The sequence below is a fragment of the Diachasma alloeum genome, unplaced genomic scaffold (genome assembly GCF_001412515.2).
Source record: "Diachasma alloeum isolate Michigan unplaced genomic scaffold, Dall2.0 Dall_scaffold_01094, whole genome shotgun sequence".
Taxonomy (NCBI): Eukaryota; Metazoa; Arthropoda; class Insecta; order Hymenoptera; family Braconidae; genus Diachasma; species Diachasma alloeum.
In genome coordinates, this window is record NW_021681205.1 from 35,066 (window position 1) to 59,110 (window position 24,045).

General features: G+C 39.8%; 3 protein-coding genes across 4 annotated transcripts; 2 read left to right on the forward strand and 1 right to left on the reverse strand.

The window, feature by feature from the left end:
- The first annotated feature begins 13,605 nt into the window (after positions 1–13,605).
- On the forward strand, positions 13,606–16,678 carry LOC107045852 (26S proteasome regulatory subunit 6A-B). Its single transcript, XM_015268248.2, has 3 exons — positions 13,606–13,784; positions 14,783–15,916; positions 16,455–16,678. Exons 1-3 carry the CDS (start codon positions 13,743–13,745, stop codon positions 16,563–16,565), a joined length of 1,287 nt encoding a protein of 428 aa, XP_015123734.1. The 5' UTR covers positions 13,606–13,742; the 3' UTR covers positions 16,566–16,678.
- On the reverse strand, positions 16,568–18,877 carry LOC107045853 (RNA-binding protein 8A). 2 transcript variants are annotated; one of them, XR_001461485.1, is made up of 5 exons: positions 18,736–18,877; positions 18,421–18,567; positions 17,233–17,494; positions 17,059–17,143; positions 16,845–16,908 (listed from the first exon to the last, which is right to left on the reverse strand). XR_001461485.1 is itself a non-coding variant. In XM_015268249.1 (4 exons), exons 1-4 carry the CDS (start codon positions 18,794–18,796, stop codon positions 17,113–17,115), a joined length of 501 nt encoding a protein of 166 aa, XP_015123735.1. In that variant the 5' UTR covers positions 18,797–18,877; the 3' UTR covers positions 16,568–17,112. The 2 variants fall into 2 exon arrangements, 1 of the variants encoding a protein (XP_015123735.1); XM_015268249.1 differs by having other exon boundaries at positions 16,568–17,143.
- Positions 18,878–18,956: 79 nt separating this feature from the next.
- On the forward strand, positions 18,957–24,045 carry LOC107045854 (dnaJ homolog subfamily C member 2). Its single transcript, XM_015268251.1, has 3 exons — positions 18,957–19,133; positions 21,635–23,394; positions 23,867–24,045. The coding sequence occupies exons 1-3, from the start codon at positions 19,064–19,066 to the stop codon at positions 23,918–23,920; spliced, it is 1,884 nt and encodes a 627-aa protein (XP_015123737.1). The 5' UTR covers positions 18,957–19,063; the 3' UTR covers positions 23,921–24,045.

A 24,045-nucleotide genomic window follows, 5' to 3' on the forward strand; every position in this document is an offset into this window, starting at 1 on the left:
AAATCCCGTGAATTTTTAGAAAATTCCGTAAAAATGCCTGGAGTTTCAAGAATCTGGAATTCCGGAAGAGATTCCTCTGAATTTTCCTGCATCATCATCAACGTTCCGCAAATAATTAAACTGAAAGTTACAGTTCCTCGGATTTGTCCACGAAATTACGAATTTTCACCGTCACAATTCCTTCAAATTTCCGCGGAAACCTCAGTCGTCGTTAATTCCAAGACTCCTACCCGAAATTTCCGTGGAAAATGTTCAACAGCCTCCCCCCACACCTCCCGAGTCCCCCAACTGCAGCCCCAGCCCGCTCGAAACAACCAAAATTATTCTCCAAAGGTAGCAGATCGCACCGATATATCACCTCTCGCCGAGTGCATGACCCGCCAGGATATCCCATTCACTATACCCCGCATTTATTCATTTTTCTTGGGAACAAAACTCATAAAGAGAAGCATTCATAATGCCGCCAGGTCATTCCAAAGCCCCGGCAAGTAAAAAAAATACTTCTCTCTCCCCCATGTTGTACCAGTGAATTTTAATGAATTAGTTTATGTTATTCTCGTTCCCCCAGTATTTCATTTTTTTTTTTTCACCGCGCATCCCCCTGCGTCGGAAAAATATGTTACTCCATACACATGAAGCTGGACTATTAAATGCTGCACATGATAGCCGACGGTTCAAGTCCGGCGCTGGCTAGTATTCGGTGAAAAAAAATAAATATAAGAATGAAGAATGAAGCGTGTGTCTTCATCATCCGCGCTGGTCTCGCATAACCGCCTATTCGTCGTCTTCATTTTTTCCTTGCCACTCCGCCCACTCCCTTACGCTCAATAGTATACGCGGTCTCTGAGCATGCATTACCCATGAGTTACTTATACACCCACACAGAATGCATCTATGGAAGTCTCAGAGCCGAGTTGTATGGCGAGACTCAGGGACAGTCTTTGGTAATTCCCAGCGGGATATTCCAAGAAACTCACTCGGTCCTCCTCTGTCTACACTATCTCCTGAGCCCCTGCACCAGGTTTGCACGTGAAATAGCGAGAGTGAGGGGGCAAAGTTGAGATTTAAAACGATGAGATGCAAGACTCGGTGAATTAACCGTCGGCGGAACAATTATTCCAGACATTTGCACGCATATTCACGAGGATTCGTGTATTTGGAGGTAGTAAGTTGTCGGTGGTGTTGGGGGGTATTCAATTCTGCACTGAGAGAAAAACAAAGACCTCAAGCGAGTCTTGTTTGGGCCAACAAAATCGCTAGTTGAAAATTGCCGAAGAAGAATTTTTTTGGTTCGAATTTAAAAGTCTCAAACATGAACAAGTGTTCTGCTTTCGACAGCAACGAAATATTTGGCTCAAGCGGCGGATAATTTACACCAGACGGTGCCTTTTCAGGATGAAAATATCTCATATGGAGGGAAATTTATCAACAAATATTTTATCCCTAATTTACAAGATTGCTATCATATCATTATTATTGTTTCATTGAAGATTATCCCTTATTTCGCATAAAACAAAGATTTTTCGGGAGCAAAATACCAATGGGAGTATCGAATAACGAAGGAGTAGTGCTAGAAACGACATTTCTCGCGTGTACAGAGAATGCAATTTATTTTGAACTACTAAATCTATTTTAGCGACAATAATTTTTCATTCCGGCACACTCTCTGCATGTTTCCCACAAAAAAATCCTTTTTTGATAATTTTCAAAAATCAATTTTCTTGGCACAAGTGAGACTTGTTTGAGAACTTTGTCGTTTTTCTCTCAGTGTGCACGGAGGGACAATAATAAAAATGTTCTATAGAAGTGTATCATCAGTGGTTGAACTAAAAATTCGTGACTTTAAATTATGGGCAACCTAGGTAGCTAATATGAATTTAAATTTCTTTGAGACACCTCACGTAATAATTATGGGTGCACAAGGGTTCGGGACCACCCTTTCAGCTCCTCCACTCAAGAGGTATATAATATTTAAATTATAAATTCAATGTCACAAATTAAATTCAAGAATGAACCGCAAAACGCTGAAATAATAAAAATAATAAAATTAATTTGAATGTCACACTCTTTTAGGCTGACCTCATCAGTCATCTGTTTCATTTTTATCTTTAAATTTAATCTTCTAGACTATTTCCGGAGCCCCTGCAGCAGGTTTGCACATTTCCTTCTGAACCCTACATTAATTAAAAATTCCGTATAAGTCGGTCCTGAATATTCACGTCACCACCGAAAATTCAAGTAAGTTGAGTAATTCTCATCTTCACGGAGCTAATCCCATTAAATTTTCATTGACATCTACGACTTCCCCATTTTTTGTGGCGCGAGCCACAATAGATTAATTTCTTGAATTTATTTCGTAGCATCTCGAATATTCCAAACGTCGGAATTCGAGACAAACGTCATTCTGTCCTTGTCCCTCACGAAATTTCAGGACAATTCTCGAACCTTCGATAAACGAAGGTATATAAACTCGTACGCTCTCCGGCGGACTACGTCAGACGAAGTCAGTCTACTTGCCTTTAAATATACAGTTCTTGTCACCGAGTTATTATTCTCGATACCGGCACCAAACCGCTACATTTTTTCTCCCTAAATCGAATTAAATCTCGAAATGACGGAACAGGAAGTTTTTTTTCTAATAAGGTATCATTGGCTATGAACTCGGATATCCTCAACCCCACATTTTTTTCCCTCTTCTAGACATTGAGTGGGCAGATCAGCCGGAGGTAAAAGTCAGGGAACTCGGACTTTTGAAACATCACCTCAACTAGCTCCGGATCTACCAGATTAACGCAACTCCTCTCTCACGCAGTAGAGGGAGTTGCCCACGTCAGAGAGGATACACCCCAGAAACTTGGTCCAACGTTTCGACCCAGTGGTTCGATACACCAAGAGTCGGTGATAATAACCCCGCTTTAACTGACCTATCCCCCAGCCAATGTGTCTCACGAGGATGATGCGTTTTTGGGAGGGGACACTTGCGCCTCACCGATCTCTCGTCTTTAATGCTGAAAACGCCAGGGGAGGGGGATACTGCAATGGTATGGGTCGTGAACTTCTGAGTAATGGAGTTTAGTCAAACTCAAGTGGATACGGCGTTAATGGCTCAGGTATGGTCAGACGCTGGTAATTGTATCTACTGCTGCGGCAGGAGTTTCACTGTTACTTCGGTCGGACGATGCTTCTCATCACGTTTACGTTAGGATGGAGACGGTGATAAAATTACTTCATTTTCAGGATTTTATAAACAATTCAGTAGCCAAGTGGTAAAACGGTTCAAGTCGACTTATCTCCCAGTTGAGTTTTTGGGAAATATTTCCGAATCCAAGCGAGATAGCGAAATTTTCGTAATTACATTTGTTGTAGCACTCAATCGGCTCTACAAAAAAGGTTATAACAAAAATTTTGTCATCTTCTTTAGATTCCGGGATATTCATTGAAAACTGGTTAATAGTCAAAATTGACTTGTACCGTTTTACCACTTCGATACTAAATTATATCTGTAAATAGTTATTGCCTTGAAGACGTATTAATTTATAGATATTCAAAATCATATATCTCCCCCCACGCGGGAAAATTTATATTTTAAAAAATATATTAAAAAATATCTTAAATTGGGCCAATTTATATAAAAAAAAATTTTAAGTATATGTTTTCTATATTCGTTTTAAACATTCTTTATAAATTTTAAAAATATATAAAATTGGCCCATACTGTATATATTTTTTATATATTTATATATTTTTTATGGGGGCCCTGACACGCCCAGGACAATGAGACACGCCAGATAACAAATAAACTCACGCAAGGAGAAATCACAGCGAAAAATTCCGAGTACCGCTCCGAAAATCTAATAGCCCGCTGAGTAATTACAGCCCGAAGAGAGCGAATGTACAGAGGGACGGCGGAGAATGCAGCGAGTGCTGATTGCGGAATTGCAATGTTTTTCTTGTGCCGTGCATACAACTTGCCAGTGTAGTGGAGTCCAGTGAATGTTTATTTCCGTTTTGAGATTACTGCAGTGTTTCCGGTTGAAACTGACGTTTCAAAAAACTTGGTCCAAAGTTATAAATCTACTTTAACCAGTTTTGTATTGTTTTCATGAGTCTAGCTACATGACGAAACAACCGCACGTACTCGACGAGATTCACGTAAAGAGCTGTTTTCGAGGAAGAAGGACTTGATAACGAGATAATGTTCGGAGAATTGAACTTTTGAAAAATGCCTTAAGGTGACTGTCGCAATTTTTTTGAATGTTTATGAATAATTGGGAAATATAATCTCAACTCAGAAAAAAATTGTATTTTTGTCACTTCGACCGTAGTTTCCTTTTGAAATTATTCTTTGTTCCATGGAAATTATAAGTGGAAATTATAATAACTTTCACTTCATAAAACCGGAGCCCCATACAATTCTCTGTAGAACGAATGTATTAACCCGAAAGACATATAAATGTCTCGGAAAGAATTACTACAGCGGAAATTATCATAATTTGGTGGAAACTTTTCTTGATTTCCTCGAGAAAAATTAACCGACTTGATTGCAGGAAATTTCCCATCTTTCCCAAAAATTAAATTTTTGTCGTGATCATCAGAAATATCTCTAGAAGAATTCGAACTGTCGGCAGGAAAAAATATAACCTATTGTACGACAATCATTTGATCGGAGAGAGCTCCATAGCTTTATCCCATAGAAAGAATACATTCACGAGGAAAGAATATTTTTTCCCCAAAAAAAATTGTCCCCTCGAAATTATTTATTTTTGCCAATAACACAGTTTTCGGAAAGAAAATGGGAGTTTCCTCTTGAAATTATCATTTGTTGTTATAGAACATTATAATTATTTACCCGAAAGACATATAAACTCCTCTCTGTAACAATTACTACTACAAAAATCATCATAATTTGGTCAGGACAGCATACAATAAAAAAGTACTGTTCCGAATGCCCATTATATTCCACTATATCAACCAAAAAAGAAAATAAGTCGTAAACAACCTCAGCATTCACCGCGTGACCTCCCCCTTACCACTTGCTCCATAACCCCCCGAAAAAACAGACTGACAAATTTTGATTTCCCGACCCGAAAAACTCCCCATAAACCACTTTCCCCCAAAGCCCTTCACCCGCGTCCCGATATTCGGCTCGGCTCACTCAATCGGAAGAGGTAAATGTCGAAAGATCGGTCAGTCCACCCCCCCCCCNAGTCCCCCCCCCCCCTCCCGCAAAAGTCGTATCAATTCCCAACCACCTCCTCAACCCCCCCAAGCACTAAAATCAAAAGTTCAACTCACCAGATACGGCAAAGGCGATTGCCGCCATGAGGGTCCAGCAGCGTTTCATTTTTCTACTTAAACCAGCGTGGTAGTTTGGCTAGTGGTGGGGGCTATAAAGCGGCCCCCCGCCGTGTTTCAGGAGTGTGTCGTCACGTGGTCACCCGTAAGCCCCCCGCAAGACCCCTCGGCTCGTCGCTCCCCCGCGCAAGAACCCCGACCAAATCCCCAAGAAACCCTAGAATAAAAGCCACTGAGAGGGGCCTATCGCGACCAAAATCAACGGCAAAACCATAACTGCCGACGAGACCAACGGCTTGCTGTAAGATTGCGTTGTCCCGTCCATACCAGCCACCTCAAACATCATGATCCCCATATACATAAGCCAATAAACACGTGACAATGGCAACATCAAATTGACAACTCCACTCTTCAACACCACGACTCAGCAGTCCAACGCTTGTGCAATCTCCATAGCCCTCATAACTCCACCATTCAAATGCACTATTCCACCCATCAATCCGCATGATGATCCGTCGACATTGTATCCTTGCTGCACACTATCGCAGCCTTAAAACCCCCGGCACAGCCATGTACAATGAAACCAGCGAGATCACCCCCGTTCCAGTCCCCCCCAACAAAGCCCGCACTCTCGATCAGACCGAAACAAAATTCCCGGACATTTTCCCGTTTTCCACTCGCTCCCCTAACCTCGTTCTACTTATCATCATCATCATCTACCGTAACATAATTCCCGTCGCTCCTCCCGGGGGCCAAAATAATGACAATCAGACGTCTGCGAAGCTAAACCCACATCATAATGACGGGTTACCCAGTCCCCCTGAGATGCCCCCGTCCCGTTTTTTTTTTATTCACAATAACCCCCAGCTGGTAAGTAATCGTAACGTCCCAACTGTTCCCCCGATTTATGAGGGACTCCCGCTCCCAGATGCACCCTCGGCGGCGATCAACGCTGAACTGATATTCATTTAGCCGCAGAGCGCAGCAGTTCGCGCTTCATAGTCTGTTTCCCCCGCATGTTAGCCTCCTCCCGATGGCCCCTGCGCACCCCCGCGGTATCGTTATATCTTGCTTCCTCGCTGGGCGCCCTACCAGCGCTCTTTCTCATCCACCTCGATGCCTCAGCGCGGCCTACGTAGCCCAGTGTACCGGTGCTGCTGGTACTGCTGGCTACCTCTGCTGCTGGTCTATCCCACTTTCGCGTTTGCCGTCCCTCTCCCCTGGAATTCTCTCCTTCCCGCTCTCGCTCTCTCTCTCCATCGCGTTTTCCACCCCAAGCGTTGGGATTCCAGCGGGCGGGGGGTGGGGGGCGGGGGGCGCTGGATGCCAAAAGGGTGGAAGGCAAGGGGAAAGTACATACCATGCGGTACACCCCTCCAGCTATAGTGTGTGCCAGCATCACACCGGAGAAGAGGGAATCGTTACTATGGCGAGATCAATATGGTGGTACAGCGCATGCCTCGGTGGAGAATTTCCACCCCTCCGTGTCTCTCTGGCGCTCTATATCCAATTTTGGGGGCAGCTTTTGCCCCGCGCTCGGTGGCTCTTTGGCTTCTATCTCGTTTCAACCGGTGAACGATAATGAGACAACACCGCGGACACAACCGCATTTCCAGGAGGAAAGGTACGGCGAATTGGGGGCCACGACGGCGGGGTTGGCGCTGGAAAAACGGGGTCTGAAATGCACTTTTGGGGTTTTGAGACGTTTGGGGGAGGTTTAGGACGTTTTTGGGTTGACGCTCCAGGTGGTTTTGTCGAGGATCTTGTGGTTGTAAGAAATTTATGGGGAGAACGAGTCTACTTGTGCGAAGAAAATAGTTTTTTGAAAATTATCAAAAAAAGATTTTTTTTTGTCGAACATGCAGAGAGTGCGCTGGAATGAAAAATTTTTGTCGCTAAAATAGATTTAGTAGTTAAAAAAAAATTGCATTCTCTGTACACGCAAGAAATGGCATTTCTAGCACTACTCCTTCGTTATTCGATACTCCCATGCGTATTTTGCTCCCGAAAAATCTTTGTTTTATGCGAAACAAGGGATAGAGTTTTTCGTTTCGGCTGTGTAATAATCACAGACAAGAAATGAACCCTTAAATGAAACAATAATAATGATATGATAGCAATCTTGTAACTTGGGGATAAAATATTTGTTGATAAAGTTCCCTCTATATGAGATATTTTCATCCTGAAAAGTCCTCGTATTCGTAAGAAAATGAAATTTAATTAATTCCATTTCTTCATTTCAACAAATGAATAGAACAGCGCCCGCATAGATGTTGAATGCAATACAAGAGCAATTTCCCACTTGTTTTGACATCTATTCCAAGACATGAATATGTCATTCGAAATTTTTGTGTTTAATGCCTTAAATTAAGGCGTCGTGCAAACATTAGAGTTTTGTGTATCTTTATTTCGAGGGATACTTCATGGATGAAGTATCCCCCGATGGGGAATGGCCAATATATCCGTTGGAGTGGGCGGAGGGGTCAGAGTTGAGGGGAGGGGTCCAGTTGTCATTCATCATTCCGGTGGCTCTTGGGGTGATGGAGAATCAAGTGGAACTGTCTTTTTTTTGGAGATGTTCCCGGGCAGTTTTTCCTCTGCAGATTGGGGTGGGAAGTTTGCAACGGATTCTGCCGGGGAGTACGCCGCGAGCCAAGACACTAGCGAGTTGATGGACTCCTGTAAGTACTACCTCATTATCCTCATTGCAGAAGTATCATGTTTCTAGCATCGGGTTTAGGGGCTCGAGATCGTCGGTTCTAGTTTTGGATGGATGTTTCTGGGGTTTTGGGGGAAGGGGTTTTTCGGGGAGTTTGGGAGTTGGAGGAGGCTGGCGAACGGGGATGGGTCGAGGGTCTGGGAATTTTTCAGTCGGTTTTAGATCATTTTCATGGGAAGGAACTGCTTTAATCTTTAGAGATGGAGATTGTTGAGTATTTTTGGGTGGTATTTCTGGGGCACTTCTTTCAAATTCTTGGCATGTACTGGTTTCACTGGAATTTGGGGGAATTTCGTCGGTAAAATTCGCGATTTCAGGATATTCGAGAATTTTTTACAGTTTGGTACAGACCACACGACACACGGAGAGAAATTTTTTAGAAAAATTCTAGTGCTAGGACGGGAAAAGAGGCGCAAAGTGACGGCTTGGAAAAAATTCCAGTGCCGGCACTAGAAATTTTATTGGGGAAAACGTGAATTTTTCCCAGTATTTCTGTGAAAATTTCACACAAGTCCCCAGAAATTTTGCCAGAAATACCAAGAAATTTTACCTTAACCGCACTAGAATTTTTCACAAACGGTGGATTATGATTTTTTCCAGTACTCGTACTAGAATTTTTCTAGAAAATTTCTCTCCGTGCAGATTCAAGCGTTTTTAATCATCAAATTTGTCAATTAAATTGCGTGAGAAAAATTTGAAAAAAGTGATGAATATTCAGAGTCATTCAAATTTCATGTTGCACATAGGGAGAGAAAAATTCAATAAAAATTACGAGAAAAAAACGTAAAAATTATGTTTGGAAACGTAATCCGGAGCGAAGTAAAATTCAACAAAAAGTGTGAGTCGGAACTGAAATTGTACGAATCGCCACGTAAATTCTACGATTTGTTCCGTAAAAATTAACCACCCGTCTGATGACTCACCGCTGTGGGGACAACAAGTCGTTCCGTAATTTTTCCCCAACGATTGAGAAATTTTATGGAACGAAATGTAGAAATAACTCAACAGCTTCATAAAAATTGTTGAACCTTCAAGAATTTTTGATTTTAGGGGCATAATAAATCGGCAAGTTTCTGTAAGATTTTACTTTTTCGCGAAAAATTACGTGACAATTTCGTACTTTGTTCGGTGATGAACCTGAGAATTCACAGAACCTTCCAGATTTCTTCTCTTCCATTCCTATAAAAATTGCCGGAAAACGCTTCCCCATTGCGGATTACGTGAATTGTTCCGTAATTTTTACTGAATATTTCTCTCCGTGCAGAATGATTATTTCTTTAAATATTCGTTGTTTATAAATAAATATTTAAAATTATTCACACTTTCGGATAAATATTTCAAATTTTTCAAATGTTTTCCATTCAATATCGAGATTCAAATTCAGACCTCAACGTTTAATAGTAAAATCGTTCTAAAATGTTCGGAAACTCGAGGTCAAATAGCGCTCAAATGCAAGCTCAGATGTTTGACTCCAAAAGTAGAAAAGCATTTCACTGCAGAACAAATAGCCAAAGTACTTGGATAATCATAGGTTCAATTATTCCGTGAAAATTAATAGAAATCTGGTGAATTTTTCTCTGTTGATTCGGGAAAATTTACTGAACGTGAAGGTAATTATTGCCAAAACTGTTAAATTTACTCCGCAATCCATCAAAACACATCCCAGTGAACGTAAATAATTGCTCAATATCGCGTATAATTTTTCTATAACGGAGAATGATTTTGTATTCTACTGAATTTTTAATGAAACTTGATATAATAAACAATGCATAAATATTTATTATAGATATCATAAATCAAAACACGTATTGAGAACAATATTCTCCATTCAAAAATGGTATTCCCTGTGAAAAGTTGGCGAAAACGGTTTTAAAAGCGACAGAATAATCGCAAAAAAAATAATTTCCTCTGCACGAAACATGAAACCAGAAAAGCCCCCAGCCAATTTTTACAAGTTTACCCAATTCACTTGGCAGCCTTTTAATGCTGTAACGAATTTCCAAGGGTAATAAAGTCACGGATATATCCAGAAGCGATTCAAGCATAGAATATTACAGACCCCATTTCGAAGATTGAGGTTGAAGTAGAATGGGCAGAGGGTACTAATAATTTCGGGTATAATTTCTCCTTCCTGGTAACGACACCAAGTTGAAATTGTCTCAGGCTCAACAAAAAAAATTTACTGACTTTTTCTTATCGAATATCCAATAGAATCAGCGCAAACAAAAATAGAATTCCAATAGAAATCCTTTAGAAACCCCATAGAATTCCTACAGAATTCCAATAGAATTTTCTAGCGAATTCGCTAAGTTGAGGCATTAGACACAAAAATGCGTCTAATGTCTTCAAGACGTCTTAATTTAAGGCAGACACATTTTTGTGTTCATTTTTGTGGCCTTAAATTAAGACGTCTCGAAGACACTAGTTTCCCCACTGCACTGTGGTAATACAAATCGCAAAATACACGAAGGGACTCCAGGATAGACTGCGCAGACAGTCTCATCTCAATTGAACAATAAAAGTTTTCGTAAACTCGTAATAGAAAATTCTTCTGCAAGATTTTACGCTGCGACTCCGTGTACAATGTCAGACGAGTCGATTCCGGGGAACTGCACTTGTTCTTCGAACATTTTTATCACTTCAAGGCGAGTCTTATTGATAGATCATTCCCCCCGTGAGCTGCGTTAATATTATTACACGAAGATAAAATAAATTTTCCGGCGTGTTACGGGCTCTTATAACCACTGACATTTCGGAGTGACAACTGCCGGAACAAATTGCCTGTGAATTTGCAATTATCTTTCCGTTTCGCTGGGGCGGAGGCTACATGGGAGAATTAAATGAAAAAAAACTATTAGAGGGGGAGAGAAAATTATCGCGGGAATTAAATCGAGTATTCCCGGAGAAAGTCGTTATCTGGTTTATGTGATGATGGATTGACTGCACTCGCTACGAAAAATCTCTCCTAATTTATTACGTAAAATTTTCATAAACGAAGGGGAAGAGAAAAATCCCGGGATTTCGCAGTGACGACAGAATAAAAAACGGGAATAAAATTTGGCGAATGAAATATTGTAATGAGTGAAAAAATTTAATAAGTGCTGACTCTTAAATAAATTTTTTGAATTTTCTTCCCCTTGGATTTTATAATGAGAAATGAAAAAAAAGATAAAAAATGTTGAATCCTATATGCTTAAAATTTTTTATTTAAATAGAATCTCAATAGAATAATTTATTCGATATTTCTGGTGATCACGACAAAAATTTAAGTTTTCGGAAAGATATTAAATTTTCTTCTATCCAGTTGGTTAATTTCCCTCAAGTAAATCTCTTCCACTTCATAGTTTTCTGACGGAGCAAATTTTTTCTCTCACTGTAAAATTTTAATAGCGTGAAAATAACTGCCAATGAAGATCGTAGATTACTTTAATATACTATATGAAGTTGCACCTTACAGTAATTGAGATTTATTCATCATAATTGAAATTTGAAAAATAATATATAAATTAGTAATTTAATTTTTCAATTATTGTTTGATAAAATAATTCGGAATTTGAAAATGTTAATGTATGGTTATTGCCATAATAAAAAAATTGGTGAGTAATATTACCAATTGACTTATTCAAAATTCAAGTGTAATTCAAAATTTCGATTATGCCGATGTCTGATGCAGACAAAACACAATAAAAAATGTGGCTCGAGCCACAAACAAATTATTATTTCGAAAGTCAGTTAACGCTTCTCGAATATTCTATACCGTCATATTCGAGACAAACATCATTGTATCCTTGTCCCTCACGAAATTTCTGGACAATTCTCGAACCTTCCACAACAAAAGGTATTTAAAGTAGCTTTACCCTTCGGTCGGGCTGCGCTGTACCTTTTAATATTTTCAATTTTTAAATTTTTCAACTAAATTGCATGGAAAAAATTTGAACAAATTCATACCCAGTCAGTATTATCTGAATTAAATTTCGCAAAATATTGATATTTTTTCAAACATTTCCCTCTTATAAATAAATAATAAAACTTGTTTGCAAAACGGTGGATTATTTTTTATGAGGTGTCAAAAAAATTCTTGATTTTTTCACATCTAATGAAAAAAAAATCCAGATTTTAATCTTTGATTACAATGAAAATGTTGATGTTCATATAAGACACTGGGTTAAATCCTGATTTTTAAACATTTCTTCTTTGAAAAGCCAAAACGATTAAATTTTGAAAAAAATTAGAATTCCGAATCTAATCGAGTTTTCTGCAATTTTTTGGAGTTTTCAATAATCTTTGAATTTACCGTAAGAGTAGAGCTGCTTTAAATCCGCACGCTCCAGCAAATATCGCAGTCCGATTCTCAAACTCGATGTAAACACACCAAACGTGCTAAATACAAAACCTTCATTCTGCTAAACCACGAGTTATTATTCTGCGACATACACCTAACCGCCACAATTCCAAAGAAAAAACTCCAAAAATGGCCACCTGACCGTTGAAAAAACTCCAAATGATCCCCTTAAAGAATCTTTTTTCTCAACCCCCCGCTCCATTCTCCCGCCGCAAAAAAAAAAATTCAATAACGCCATAACTCATCGGTGCTAAGTTCAGTCCTACATAAAATTCGACAGTGAGAATAGCCGACTAAAAATGCAATTCCCAGTCAGGCGAGAAGGAACTTCTCTTTTTCCCAAATGATTCACACGTGTGTTATTGACAGTGCTGCCAGGATGGTAGAGAGAATGCAGGATAAAAGTGATTTTCGGGCGAGTAACTGTGAACTGCACGTCATATAGTACTTCAGCTCTGGGATGTTTATCTCTTCACCTTATCCTTGAGATAGGGGAGGTTCGATACTCTGGGGACTTCTCAACCATATACGGCTCATCTCAATCCTGTATCTCCTCCCCTCGTAGGACGATTTCCCCCTAGTTATCGGGTCTGAGCCACTTCAACTTCCTCTCGACAGTTGGTTTTAATGAGTCGCGTGAGAGATGAAGGAACCTTCGTGCCGCACTTTATTCGTGGGAAATTTACTTCGTGACGATGTGAACAACTTGATGTAGTTGTATCAACACACATTTTTTTGTTTCCCCTAATATAGATCATTTTCAGGAAATATTGGGGTCATTACATACCTTCAGCGCACAAATTCTCCTGTAGATACCATAAATTCGGTTGTTCGGCTCCCGGCGCTGGATTTATGCCTGAAATGAGTAAATAAACGCGTGAAACGGATGATAATTCAATAAATGAATTAATTAATCGGGGAATGATTCACTCACATGCAGTATTTTGCTCTCCCACGTTAATCACCATTCTGGGTGGTCGTGATACCGTAGGCACTGTGCAATCCTCATTTGCATATGACTTTGTTTCCACTCATTCAGAATTCAAAACGCGACCTCTCGATTTTATTTGATATTCACAGGGTGAATATTTGAGTTTATCTTTGGCACACGATGAATTGTGATTGGTGCATGTTTGTTTACCATTTTTATGTAATTCGGGGATTTTTGAATGCGCAGGTCAGCCGTAATTGTGGCGATTAAGTCACTAGATGTTCGTTCACAGGAACATTTTGAACTTGGCACTGATGGGGTCGGTAAGTCACTAGATGCGTCGAACCCTCGGACGTTTTTGAAGCATCAAGTCAAACATTTTGTTATTAGAAATACCGTTTTATCAATTATTGTTCTGTAGTTATCGAAAATTTTGAGTGGTAAAGGGAGTTGAACATGGCGACACTCGAGGATAAATCTATCTGGGAGAATAGTGAGGTAAGTAGCGAACAAAAATGGTTTGTTTTAATTTGCAGGTTAGGAGTCGCGAATGACAAGTCATTTCTGAATCAACGAGTTAACGAATGAACCGATAAAATTCATGAAATTTATTACTGATATTTTCCCGGTTTCTGCATCCTTTGATAGTGTATATAAATATAAAAATTTTGAGTGAAGGCGATATTTTGCTGATTGACACATTTATGACTAGTTGTTTCGCAGTCGTCGAATGAAACAAACACAATAGTATTTGAAGACTATTTGAAGAGTTTAATTTTTAAAAAACTATTAGAAATTAATAGTCTGCGAAAATCTCTTACAATATTTTTATTTCACGATTTGAATTAGTTTTTTACGTTTGATAGTTGATTGAAGCAGATCAAGCAAAAAAAAAATAAAATTCACTAAAAATTCTATGAAATTATCGAAATTACTTGAATTTTCAAATAACTAAAATTTTAAGAGCATATTTACCTGAACTTTCTTGATTTCTATTAATTTTCATATAACAATTGAGCACAAATTCACATTCTCAATCGATTTTTTTATACAATATTAAATTTCCAATAACACAATTCCTCAATTTATCAATTTCAGTGAAACCGTAATATGACAAAAATTTCCAAGAAGTATAACGCAAAATTCCAGCCGAAATTTTTCACCAGTATAATTAAGAAAAGCCCTTCAACTGAATTAATCCCTAAACATGTGACAATTGAAATAAATCAGCAACGAAGTGGTAAAACAGTACAAGTCAATTTTGACCATTGACCAGTTTTCACTGAATATCTCGGAATCTAAAGGAGATGGCAAAATTTTCGTTATAACGTTTTTTGTAGAGCCGATTGAGCGCTGCAACAAATGTGATTACAAAAATTTCGCTATCTCCCTTGAATTCGGAAATATTCCTCAAAAACTCAACTGTGAGCTAAGTCGACTCAAACCGTTTTACCACTTCGCTACCGAAATCATTAAATTCTCGTCTCCCAACCCAGGAAACCCTCGGCGAAGACGTTCTCCGGATGTCCACAGACGAGATAGTCTCTCGCACTCGTCTCCTGGACAACGAGATAAAAATAATGAAGAGCGAGGTGATGCGAATATCGCACGAGCTCCAGGCCCAGAACGAGAAGATAAAAGAGAACACCGAGAAGATAAAAGTCAACAAGACCCTGCCGTACCTGGTGTCGAACGTGATCGAGCTGCTGGACGTCGACCCGCAGGACATGGGCGAGGAGGACGGCGCAGTGGTGGACCTGGACTCGCAGAGAAAGGGGAAATGTGCAGTAATAAAGACCTCGACACGTCAAACGTACTTCCTCCCAGCGATTGGCCTGGTCGACGCTGACTCCCTGAAGCCTGGGGACTTGGTTGGCGTCAACAAGGACAGCTACTTGGTCCTGGAGACCCTTCCAGCCGAGTACGACGCCAGAGTGAAGGCTATGGAGGTAGACGAGAGGCCGACCGAGCAGTACTCAGACATTGGAGGTTTAGACAAGCAGATTCAAGAGCTGATTGAGGCTGTCGTCCTCCCCATGACCCACAAGGAGAAGTTCGAGAACCTGGGGATTCAGCCCCCCAAGGGAGTCCTCCTGTATGGACCCCCTGGCACTGGCAAGACCCTTCTGGCTAGGGCCTGCGCTGCCCAGACCAAATCGACTTTCCTGAAATTAGCTGGACCCCAACTGGTCCAGATGTTCATTGGAGACGGAGCTAAACTCGTTCGCGATGCTTTCTCACTCGCCAAGGAGAAGGCACCTGCCATCATCTTCATCGACGAACTCGACGCCATTGGCACCAAGAGATTCGACTCGGAGAAGGCTGGGGATCGAGAGGTACAACGCACAATGTTGGAGTTGTTGAATCAACTCGATGGGTTCAGCTCCACTGCTGACATCAAGGTCATTGCTGCCACCAACAGGGTTGACATTCTGGACCCTGCGTTGCTGAGGTCTGGACGTCTCGACAGGAAGATTGAATTTCCACATCCTAATGAGGAGGCCAGGGCCAGGATCATGCAGATCCACTCGAGGAAGATGAATATGTCGCCTGATGTTAATTTCGAGGAACTCTCGAGGTCCACTGACGATTTCAATGGGGCACAGTGTAAAGCTGTTTGCGTTGAGGCTGTGAGTATTTTTTTCATGGGATTTTGTTGTGGTTTAAATGGAATAGGTGTTGGAAATTTATAGAAAAATTTAACTGAGGTGAATTCAGCAGCGAAGTGGTCAAACAGTTTAAGTTAATTTTGTCTTTAGTTGAGTTTTCCAGAAATATTCACGAAATTAAGGGAGATTTTTATAATAACCTTTTTTGTAGAGCGATTTGAGTGCTACTAAAAAGAGAAAAATTTAATTTAATTTAGTTTGATTTAAAATTTTTATTTCAATTCAAATTTAATCTAAATTTAAATAGATTAATTAATTAATTAAATAATTATTAGTTAATTAATTTAATAAATTTATTGAATTAATCAATTTAATTGAATTCAACTTTTTTTATGAGAAAAATTTTGCTATCTCCCTTAAATTTCGAGATATTCATTAAAAACTGGCCAATAATCAAAATCGACTTGAACCGTTTGACAACTTCACTATTAAATTGTCAAGTTAGATGTTCAGAATAGCCAAATGAGTTGGAAATGTTCAAATTCGTTTTATCTTCTAGGGTATGATTGCTCTGAGACGTAATGCAACAGCTGTTACTCACGAAGACTTGATGGAAGCCATCAACGAGGTGCAAGCCAAGAAGAAAGCAAATCTCAATTATTATGCTTAAAGTTGTTTTTTCAATGTAATTTATTAGGTTTTCATACGAATTATTCAACTGTAATCCCAACTCATATACATTCTTCAGAAAAATGAATAAACATTCACTTTATTTGGAAATTATGAGTCGAGTTAGTGATTTTTGGGAGTAATAAGTATAATTGAATAATAAAAATTAGAAAACCTGGGAATTGAACATTCCAACCTCCTCCTAGTACTGGGAAGACACTTCTGACTAGGGCCTGTGCAAGCCCAGAAAAACGCAAACATGAATTCTGCTTCTTTTTTGTTAAAGTAATTTATTAGGTTTTCATACGAATTACTCGACTGCAATCTCAACTCCTATACATCCTCTAGAAAAGTAAATAAATATCCAGTTGATCATTTTTGGGAGTAACAAGTTTAATTAGAAAGAAGGCATTTTGTTTTTATGTATTAAATCATGTCTTTAAAACGAAACGTTGTCTTATCCGCTTAATGACTCAAATACAAAATATTCTTCCCTGTTTTGTGATTAATTGAACATCAAGGAATCCGAATAGTGGTTGAAGGGTGTCTCATCGCCTCCTGTGACTTCTCCTCTTGATCCTAGAAAAATAAGAATGGCGGAATGAAAATTATAGTTGTATTTGATGATTTTTGATGGTGAAAAGTCCTGTTTAAACGGCAAATCTCACTTTTTCGGTCCCTTAACGAAGCACCAGTCGACGGAAATGGCCTGACCCAGTATCTCAGTCCCATTTAATGCCTCCTTGGCAGCCTGGGCCTCCTTGAATGTCTCGTATTCAACCAGTGCATATCCCTTCAAAAATCCAGTCCTCCTGTCGAGATTCAAATGTAAATTCTTTATCTGTCCATATTCAGAGAATTTATCCTGGATGTCGTCCTCCTGCGCCTCTTCGTGGACTGAATTTATGAACAAAATCCATCCTTCGACAGCTAGAAACAGCACGTGAGGTAAATAAGAAAATTACTAATCAGAAAAAGGACTAAATTAGAAAATTCATTCCCACTTTATCAGATTCTGGAGAATATCTCTGGATTGAATAGAGCTATCAAAAGATTCATATAAACTCTTTTGTGGAGAAAAAAAAAGACCTCCAAAGACAATCTTCACAAAAATTTCCATCTCCATCAGATGCAGAGTTATTCATCTAAAACTAGAATGAGAATTCAACACAATTTTCAACCTTTTCCTTTAAACTTCAAAATAACATCAAATTCGTTTGAATTATATGATTAATACTGAAGATATTGAAGAATGAGTATTTCCTATTCAGAACTTGATGTTTCCTTCCTTGAACTGATGAATGGATTTTTATATTTTATATTTCCACATCTCGATCTTGATATATTTTTAATAGGGGAGGGTGGGGTAAAACGGACACTTTAGACTTTTTTTTTTATTCATATCTCAGAAATAAATTGATCAATTGAGCTCAGTTTAGGTTCGTCACAAAGGCAAAGAGTTCTTCTTTGGATTGAAAAAAAAATTATTGATTTTTATCAACATTTCAACCCCTCATTAACATTTTTAAAAAAGTCAAGTGTCCGTTTTACCCCAATCTCCCCTACTAATGTTATCATTTCACTCAAACATTAAAACATTGAAGATTAAACAAAATCACGAAGAACTGAACCAGAAAATTCACCTCCATTTCATCACCTTTTGGAGAACATCTCTGGATTGAATACAAAGGTCACCCCAAAAATGTCCTCTCCACAGCTCCAGAGGTATTCATCAAAACTTTCGCATGAATTAATTAAATTTAATTAAATGAAATGAATGATGGAGGTAAATTAAAAAAATAATCAACTCGTTCCCCCAATCCCCCAAATAACCATCTCAACTCGTGAATACTCACATCTTTGGGGGCCAGGTTCATTGTCGTCATCCTCGACAACATTCATCGACTCATAATGTCCAACATCATCACGAGTGGACGCCAGTTCAGCTCCATGTCCCCTTCCCTTCCTCTTCTTCGCCTTCTCCTTGAGCCTGGCGATTCCCTCTGCGAATTTCCATCAAAATAACAATATAAATCGCAATAATAGTCATTGCTCACCCCATCAACATGACTATTGTGTCTTGACATCTTGAAAAACAAACACGCAACTAGGTTATGCCCCAAAAACGTGAAATCCCAAACTTCAATCGAAAAACCGAATAAAATACTCACGATCGCCTTCATCGTCGACCTCGAACTCCTCGGCGTTATCAATATCCAGAACATCCGCCATATTCGCGAATAAATCCCTCAAAACAATGGCAGATCACCTGAGGAAGCGGCACGCGTCAGGAAAAACTTTTTGGAGCAACTGAAAGGCTCGTTCGCACAGAACTACAGCGGCCAGTGCACGCTCCCCTTGATAAACTTAACCTCCAAAGGCACAAGGCCAAACAGGCCTCGTTGATCGTGCAAACCACCCCGTGCGTTCGCTCCTCTCAGCTTAAATGTTTCATTGAAAATTCGGTTCTTTATCAAGTGAACTCGGCAGTTATCACACATGGACACGACCCTGACGGCCCCGGAGGACCAGCCGGAGCACGAGTGCACAATATTCAACACCATCTCACGTGAGTTTGATACTTTTGAAGTGTTCGGGATTGGTAGGAGGTTATGAAGTGCTCGATGTCTTCGAGGGGTTCATTTCGAAATGTTGGAGGTAGATGAGTCTAGGGTGGCCAGTAATTTTTGGGGGGACGGTCGTTGGTTGGAGGACTATCTTGTTGGGGAACTTTTTTGTTGAAGAATTGTTGTCGATGATCTGATGGACTCTAGGGAAGCTGTCGTCGAGGATTCCTTTATTCTTTTGGAGTAGGTGTTGAAGAATTGGAGTATAAATAAAATTTATGGTCATTAGGGAAATTTTTTATGTTAATTTTTGTTTTCTACTTTTAAAAATTGGGAAAAAACAATTCACGATGGAATTCTTTCCATCTCGAGGGTTCCTTTATTCTCTTGGAGTAGGCGTTGAAGAATGGAATTATAAATAAAATTGATGGTCGTTATGGAAATTTTTTTATATTAATTTATGTTTTCTACTTTTTAAAATTGGAATTCTTGTTGAGAATCTGATGGGCTCTAGGGAAGCTGTCGTCGAGGGTTCCTTTATTCTTTTGGAGTAGGTGTTGAAGAATTGGAGTAGAAATAAAATTTGTGGGCATTAGGGAAATTTTTTATGTTAATTTTTGTTTTCTACTTTTAAAAATTGGGAAAAAACAATTCACGATGGAATTCTTTCCATCTCGAGGGTTCCTTTATTCTCTTGGAGTAGGCGTTGAAGAATGGAATTATAAATAAAATTGATGGTCGTTATGGAAATTTTTTTATATTAATTTATGTTTTCTACTTTTTAAAATTAGAATTCTTGTTGAGAATCTGATGGGCTCTAGGGAAGCCGTCATTGAGGGTTCCTTTATTCTTTTGGAATAGGTGTTGAAGAATTGGAGTATAAATAAAATTTGTGGGAATTAGGGAAATTTTTTATGTTAATTGTTTTCTACTTTTAAAAATTGGGAAAAAACAATTCACGATGGAATTCTTTCCATCTCAAGGGTTCCTTTATTCTCTTGGAGTAGGCGTTGAAGACTGGAAATATAAATAAAATTGATGGTCATTATGGAAATTTTTTTATATCAATTTATGTTTTCTACTTTTTAAAATTAGAATTCTTGTTGAGAATCTGATGGGCTCTAGGGAAGCTGTCGTCGAGGGTTCCTTTATTCTTTTGTAGTAGGTGTTGAAGAATTGGAGTAGAAATAAAATTTGTGGGAATTAGGGAAATTTTTTATGTTAATTTTTGTTTTCTACTTTTAAAAATTGGGGAAAAACAATTCACGATGGAATTCTTTCCATCTCAAGGGTTCCTTTATTCTCTTGGAGTAGGCGTTGAAGAATGGAATTATAAATAAAATTGATAGTCATTATGGAAATTTTTTAATATTAATTTATGTTTTCTACTTTTAAAAATTGGGAAAAAACAATTCACGATGGAATTCACGATTCTTGTTGAGAATCGGATGGGCTCTAGGAAATCCGTCATCGAGAGTTCCTTTATTCTTTTGGAATAGGTGTTAAAGAATGGGAATATACATAAAATTGATGGTCGCTAGGGAAATTTTTTACATTATTTTTTGTTTTTTACTTTTAAAAACTGCGAAAAAACAATTCAAGAAGGAATTTTTGTTGATGGCTTAGTAGATTCTGGGGAAGCCACCGTCATGTGTTCTTTCATTCTTTTAAAATAGGTATTAAAGAATGATATAAATAAAACTGATGGTAAGTCGGCAAATTTTTATTGTTAATTTAATTCAATTTTTTAAGAATTTTGTTGACGTTCAATAACTGGTTGGTAATCCATGTTTTCGTCACCTACACTGAGAAAAAAACAAACACGTTATCAAACAAGTCTTGTTTGGGCCAACAAAATCGCTAATTGACAATTGCCAAAAAAGAATTTGTTGGGCTCGAATGTGAAAGTCTCAACATGAATTGCTCTGCTTTCGATAGCATCGAAATATTTGGCTCACGAGGCGGATAAATCACACAAATATTATCAGCAAATATTTTATCCCAAAGTTACAAGATTGCTATCATATCATTATTATTGTTTCATTTAAGGGTTCATTTCTTGTCTGCGATTATTACACAGCCGAAACGAAAAACTACTATCCCTTGTTTCGCATAAAACAAACATTTTTCGGGAGCAAAATCCGTAGGGGATTATTGAATAACGTAGGAGTAGTGCTAGAAATGACATGTCTTGCGTGGATAAAGAATGCAATTTTTTTTTAACTAAATCTATTTTAGCGACAAAAATTTTTCATTCCGGCGCACTCTGCATGTTTGGCACAAAAAATCCTTCTTTGAAAATTTTCAAAAAACTATTTTCTTGGCACAAGTACGACTTGTTTGAGAATTTTGTCGTTTTTCCCCCAGCGTAGTTGTTGAAACTCCCCAAATAATCGTCTCCGCGTATTCCCCAAGACCCCGGCCTCCGCGTTCTCTCAAACCCAAAAAACCCTCGAAAATGAACTCAAAGATTTAGCCCGCATCTCCTCCTTCATGTCCCCAGAGCTCCGTAAAATCGACGTGCAATTAGCGGGCCCAGTAGTCCTCCACGCGATAACCCACACAACCCGTCTAAAGTCTCGCTTCGAGCGCAACTCGATAAACAGTAAAACCCCCGAATCAACGGACGACGAAGACGAGGAGGAGAATCTCATAGAAGACGATCTCGACTACTTGCGCTCCCTCGACCCAAAAGAATGGAAGAACCAGGACCACTACGCAGTCCTGGGTCTCAAGAAGCTCCGCTTCGAGGCCTCCGAGGACATGATAAAACGCGCCTACAAACAGAAGATCCTGAAGCACCACCCAGACAAGCGTAAAGCAATGGGCGAGGAGATTCGTCCAGACGACGACTACTTCACATGCATAACCCGCGCCTGGGAGATGCTGGGGAATCCCGTGAAGAGACGAAGCTACGACAGCACAGATCCGTTCTTCAACGACGATCTCCCAGACGAGAAAGACGCTAAAGTGGAGTTTTACGAGACAATGGGAAAGACGTTTGAGGCGAATGCGAGGTGGTCGGTGAAGCAGCCAGTCCCCAAGCTTGGAGATCCAGACACACCACGTGACAAAGTAGAGAGATTCTACTCCTTCTGGTACGATTTCGATTCCTGGAGGGAGTACTCTTACCTAGACGAGGAGGACAAGGAGAGTGGCCAGGATCGTGACATGAGAAAGTGGATCGAGAAGAAGAACAAAGCGACGAGGGCTAAGCGAAAAAAGGAGGAGATGCTGAGGATTCGTACACTGGTGGATGTGGCCTACAACGCAGACCCCAGGATCAAGAAATTCCAGCAGGAGGATAAGGACAAGAAGACGGCTGTCAAGAGGGCTAAGCAGGAGGCGGCGAAGGCCAGACAGCTGGAGGAGGAGAGGCTGGCCAAGGAGGCTGCTGAGAAGGAGCGCGAGGAGAGGATCAAGAGGGAGTCCGAGGAGAAGGCGAGGCAGGACGCGTTGAAGCAGGAGCGCGAGGCGCAGAAGAAGGCGCTCAAGAAGGAGAGGAAGGCCCTGAGGGACTTGTGCAAGTCGCAGAACTACTTCTCGGAGAGTCCGGCAGAGAGCATAAGGCACATGGAGTGCGTCGAGAAGTTCTGTGAGCTGTTCAAGCTCAATGAGCTTGAGGAGGCGACGAAGGAGATCCAGCGGGACGGGAGGAGTGGATTTCTGAAGATTGTCGCCGATACTGAGAGTAGGATCAAGGCCGAGCGGAGGGCGCAGGTGACGAATCACTCGGATGTTAGGAATAATTCACACGAGAAGCAGAGTAAAGGGGGCTCTGTGCCATGGGGCGAGGGGGATCTGCAGTTGCTGATTAAAGCTGTCAATCTTTTTCCCGCTGGGACCAATCAACGCTGGGAGGTGGTTGCCAACTTTATCAATCAGCATGCGAATAATGGGATGACGAGGAATGCGAAGGAGGTTCTGGCCAAAGCGAAAGATCTGCAGTCGACGGACTTCAGCAAGTCGAGTATGAAGGAACAGGCTAATAAGAATGCTTTCGATAATTTCATTGCTGAGAAGAAGAGCAAGGAGGCCATCGATGAGAGAATGCCTGCTGTCACGGAGAGGTTGGATCCTCCTGTTGCCAGCAATGGACCTGGGAATAATGCGGGGAAGGATCAGCCGTGGACGCCCGCGGAACAGCAGCTACTGGAACAGGCACTCAAGACTTACTCCAGCACAACTGGACCTGAGAAGTGGGATCTCATTGCTGGATGCATACCTAGTAGGACTAAGAAGGAGTGCATGAGGCGATACAAGGTAATTTTGTTGGGGTGACAATTATTTCGTTCATGCTTTAAGGTCGGGGGGTTATCTTTCGAACGCTATCTCGATTGTTTTTGCTGCTTCGTAATGTAAAATTTATCATAATTTTTGTTGGATTTTACAACACGCAGGAATTCTCTTCAAGAACCTTTTACAGATCGGTAGAAGTATTTATTATCAATGAATGAATTTTGCTGAAGTTCAGTTTTGGAGAAGAAGTATTTATAATTAGAAGTATTCGTTATAGAGATACACTAAAAGGGTTTATTGTCAACAAATCAATTTTGCTGAAGTTGAATTTTGAATAATCATACCTGGGGTGTCGCCAATTACAAAATCATGGCTTATCAATTGTCCATTATCTATCGACATGAAGGAATGAGGGAATGAGGGAATGAAGGAATGAATTCTCACATTCGAAAATAGCACAAACCTTTGACCTGGATTTGTTTCTTCCTTCTTGCAGGAGCTCGTGGAGCTGATCAAGGCGAAGAAGGCAGCCCAGAATATCAAACAATAGCCAACAGTGATTGTGTGTGCCTGAATTGAATGTATTTTAGATAATGGAGGAGAGGATCAATAAATATTCCGGCACACTGTATATCGGCTTGTAAAATATTAGCAAATACAATAAATTTCAAATGA

Excerpts from the sequence above, each read along its gene's own strand:
- LOC107045852 (XM_015268248.2), top strand. The coding sequence starts at position 13,743 with ATGGCGACACTCGAGGATAAATCTATCTGGGAGAATAGTGAG. Across the intron at positions 13,785-14,782 it reads CTATCTGGGAGAATAGTGAG|GAAACCCTCGGCGAAGACGT; the intron begins GTAAGTAGCGAA and ends CTCCCAACCCAG. Across the intron at positions 15,917-16,454 it reads AAGCTGTTTGCGTTGAGGCT|GGTATGATTGCTCTGAGACG; the intron begins GTGAGTATTTTT and ends TTTATCTTCTAG.
- LOC107045853 (XM_015268249.1), bottom strand. The coding sequence starts at position 18,796 with ATGGCGGATGTTCTGGATATTGATAACGCCGAGGAGTTCGAGGTCGAC. Across the intron at positions 18,568-18,735 it reads GGTCGACGATGAAGGCGATC|AGGGAATCGCCAGGCTCAAG; the intron begins GTGAGTATTTTA and ends GGAAATTCGCAG. Across the intron at positions 17,144-17,232 it reads TTCGTTAAGGGACCGAAAAA|GATCAAGAGGAGAAGTCACA; the intron begins GTGAGATTTGCC and ends TTATTTTTCTAG.
- LOC107045854 (XM_015268251.1), top strand. The coding sequence starts at position 19,064 with ATGGACACGACCCTGACGGCCCCGGAGGACCAGCCGGAGCACGAGTGC. Across the intron at positions 19,134-21,634 it reads AATATTCAACACCATCTCAC|AGCTCCGTAAAATCGACGTG; the intron begins GTGAGTTTGATA and ends TCATGTCCCCAG. Across the intron at positions 23,395-23,866 it reads AGTGCATGAGGCGATACAAG|GAGCTCGTGGAGCTGATCAA; the intron begins GTAATTTTGTTG and ends TCCTTCTTGCAG.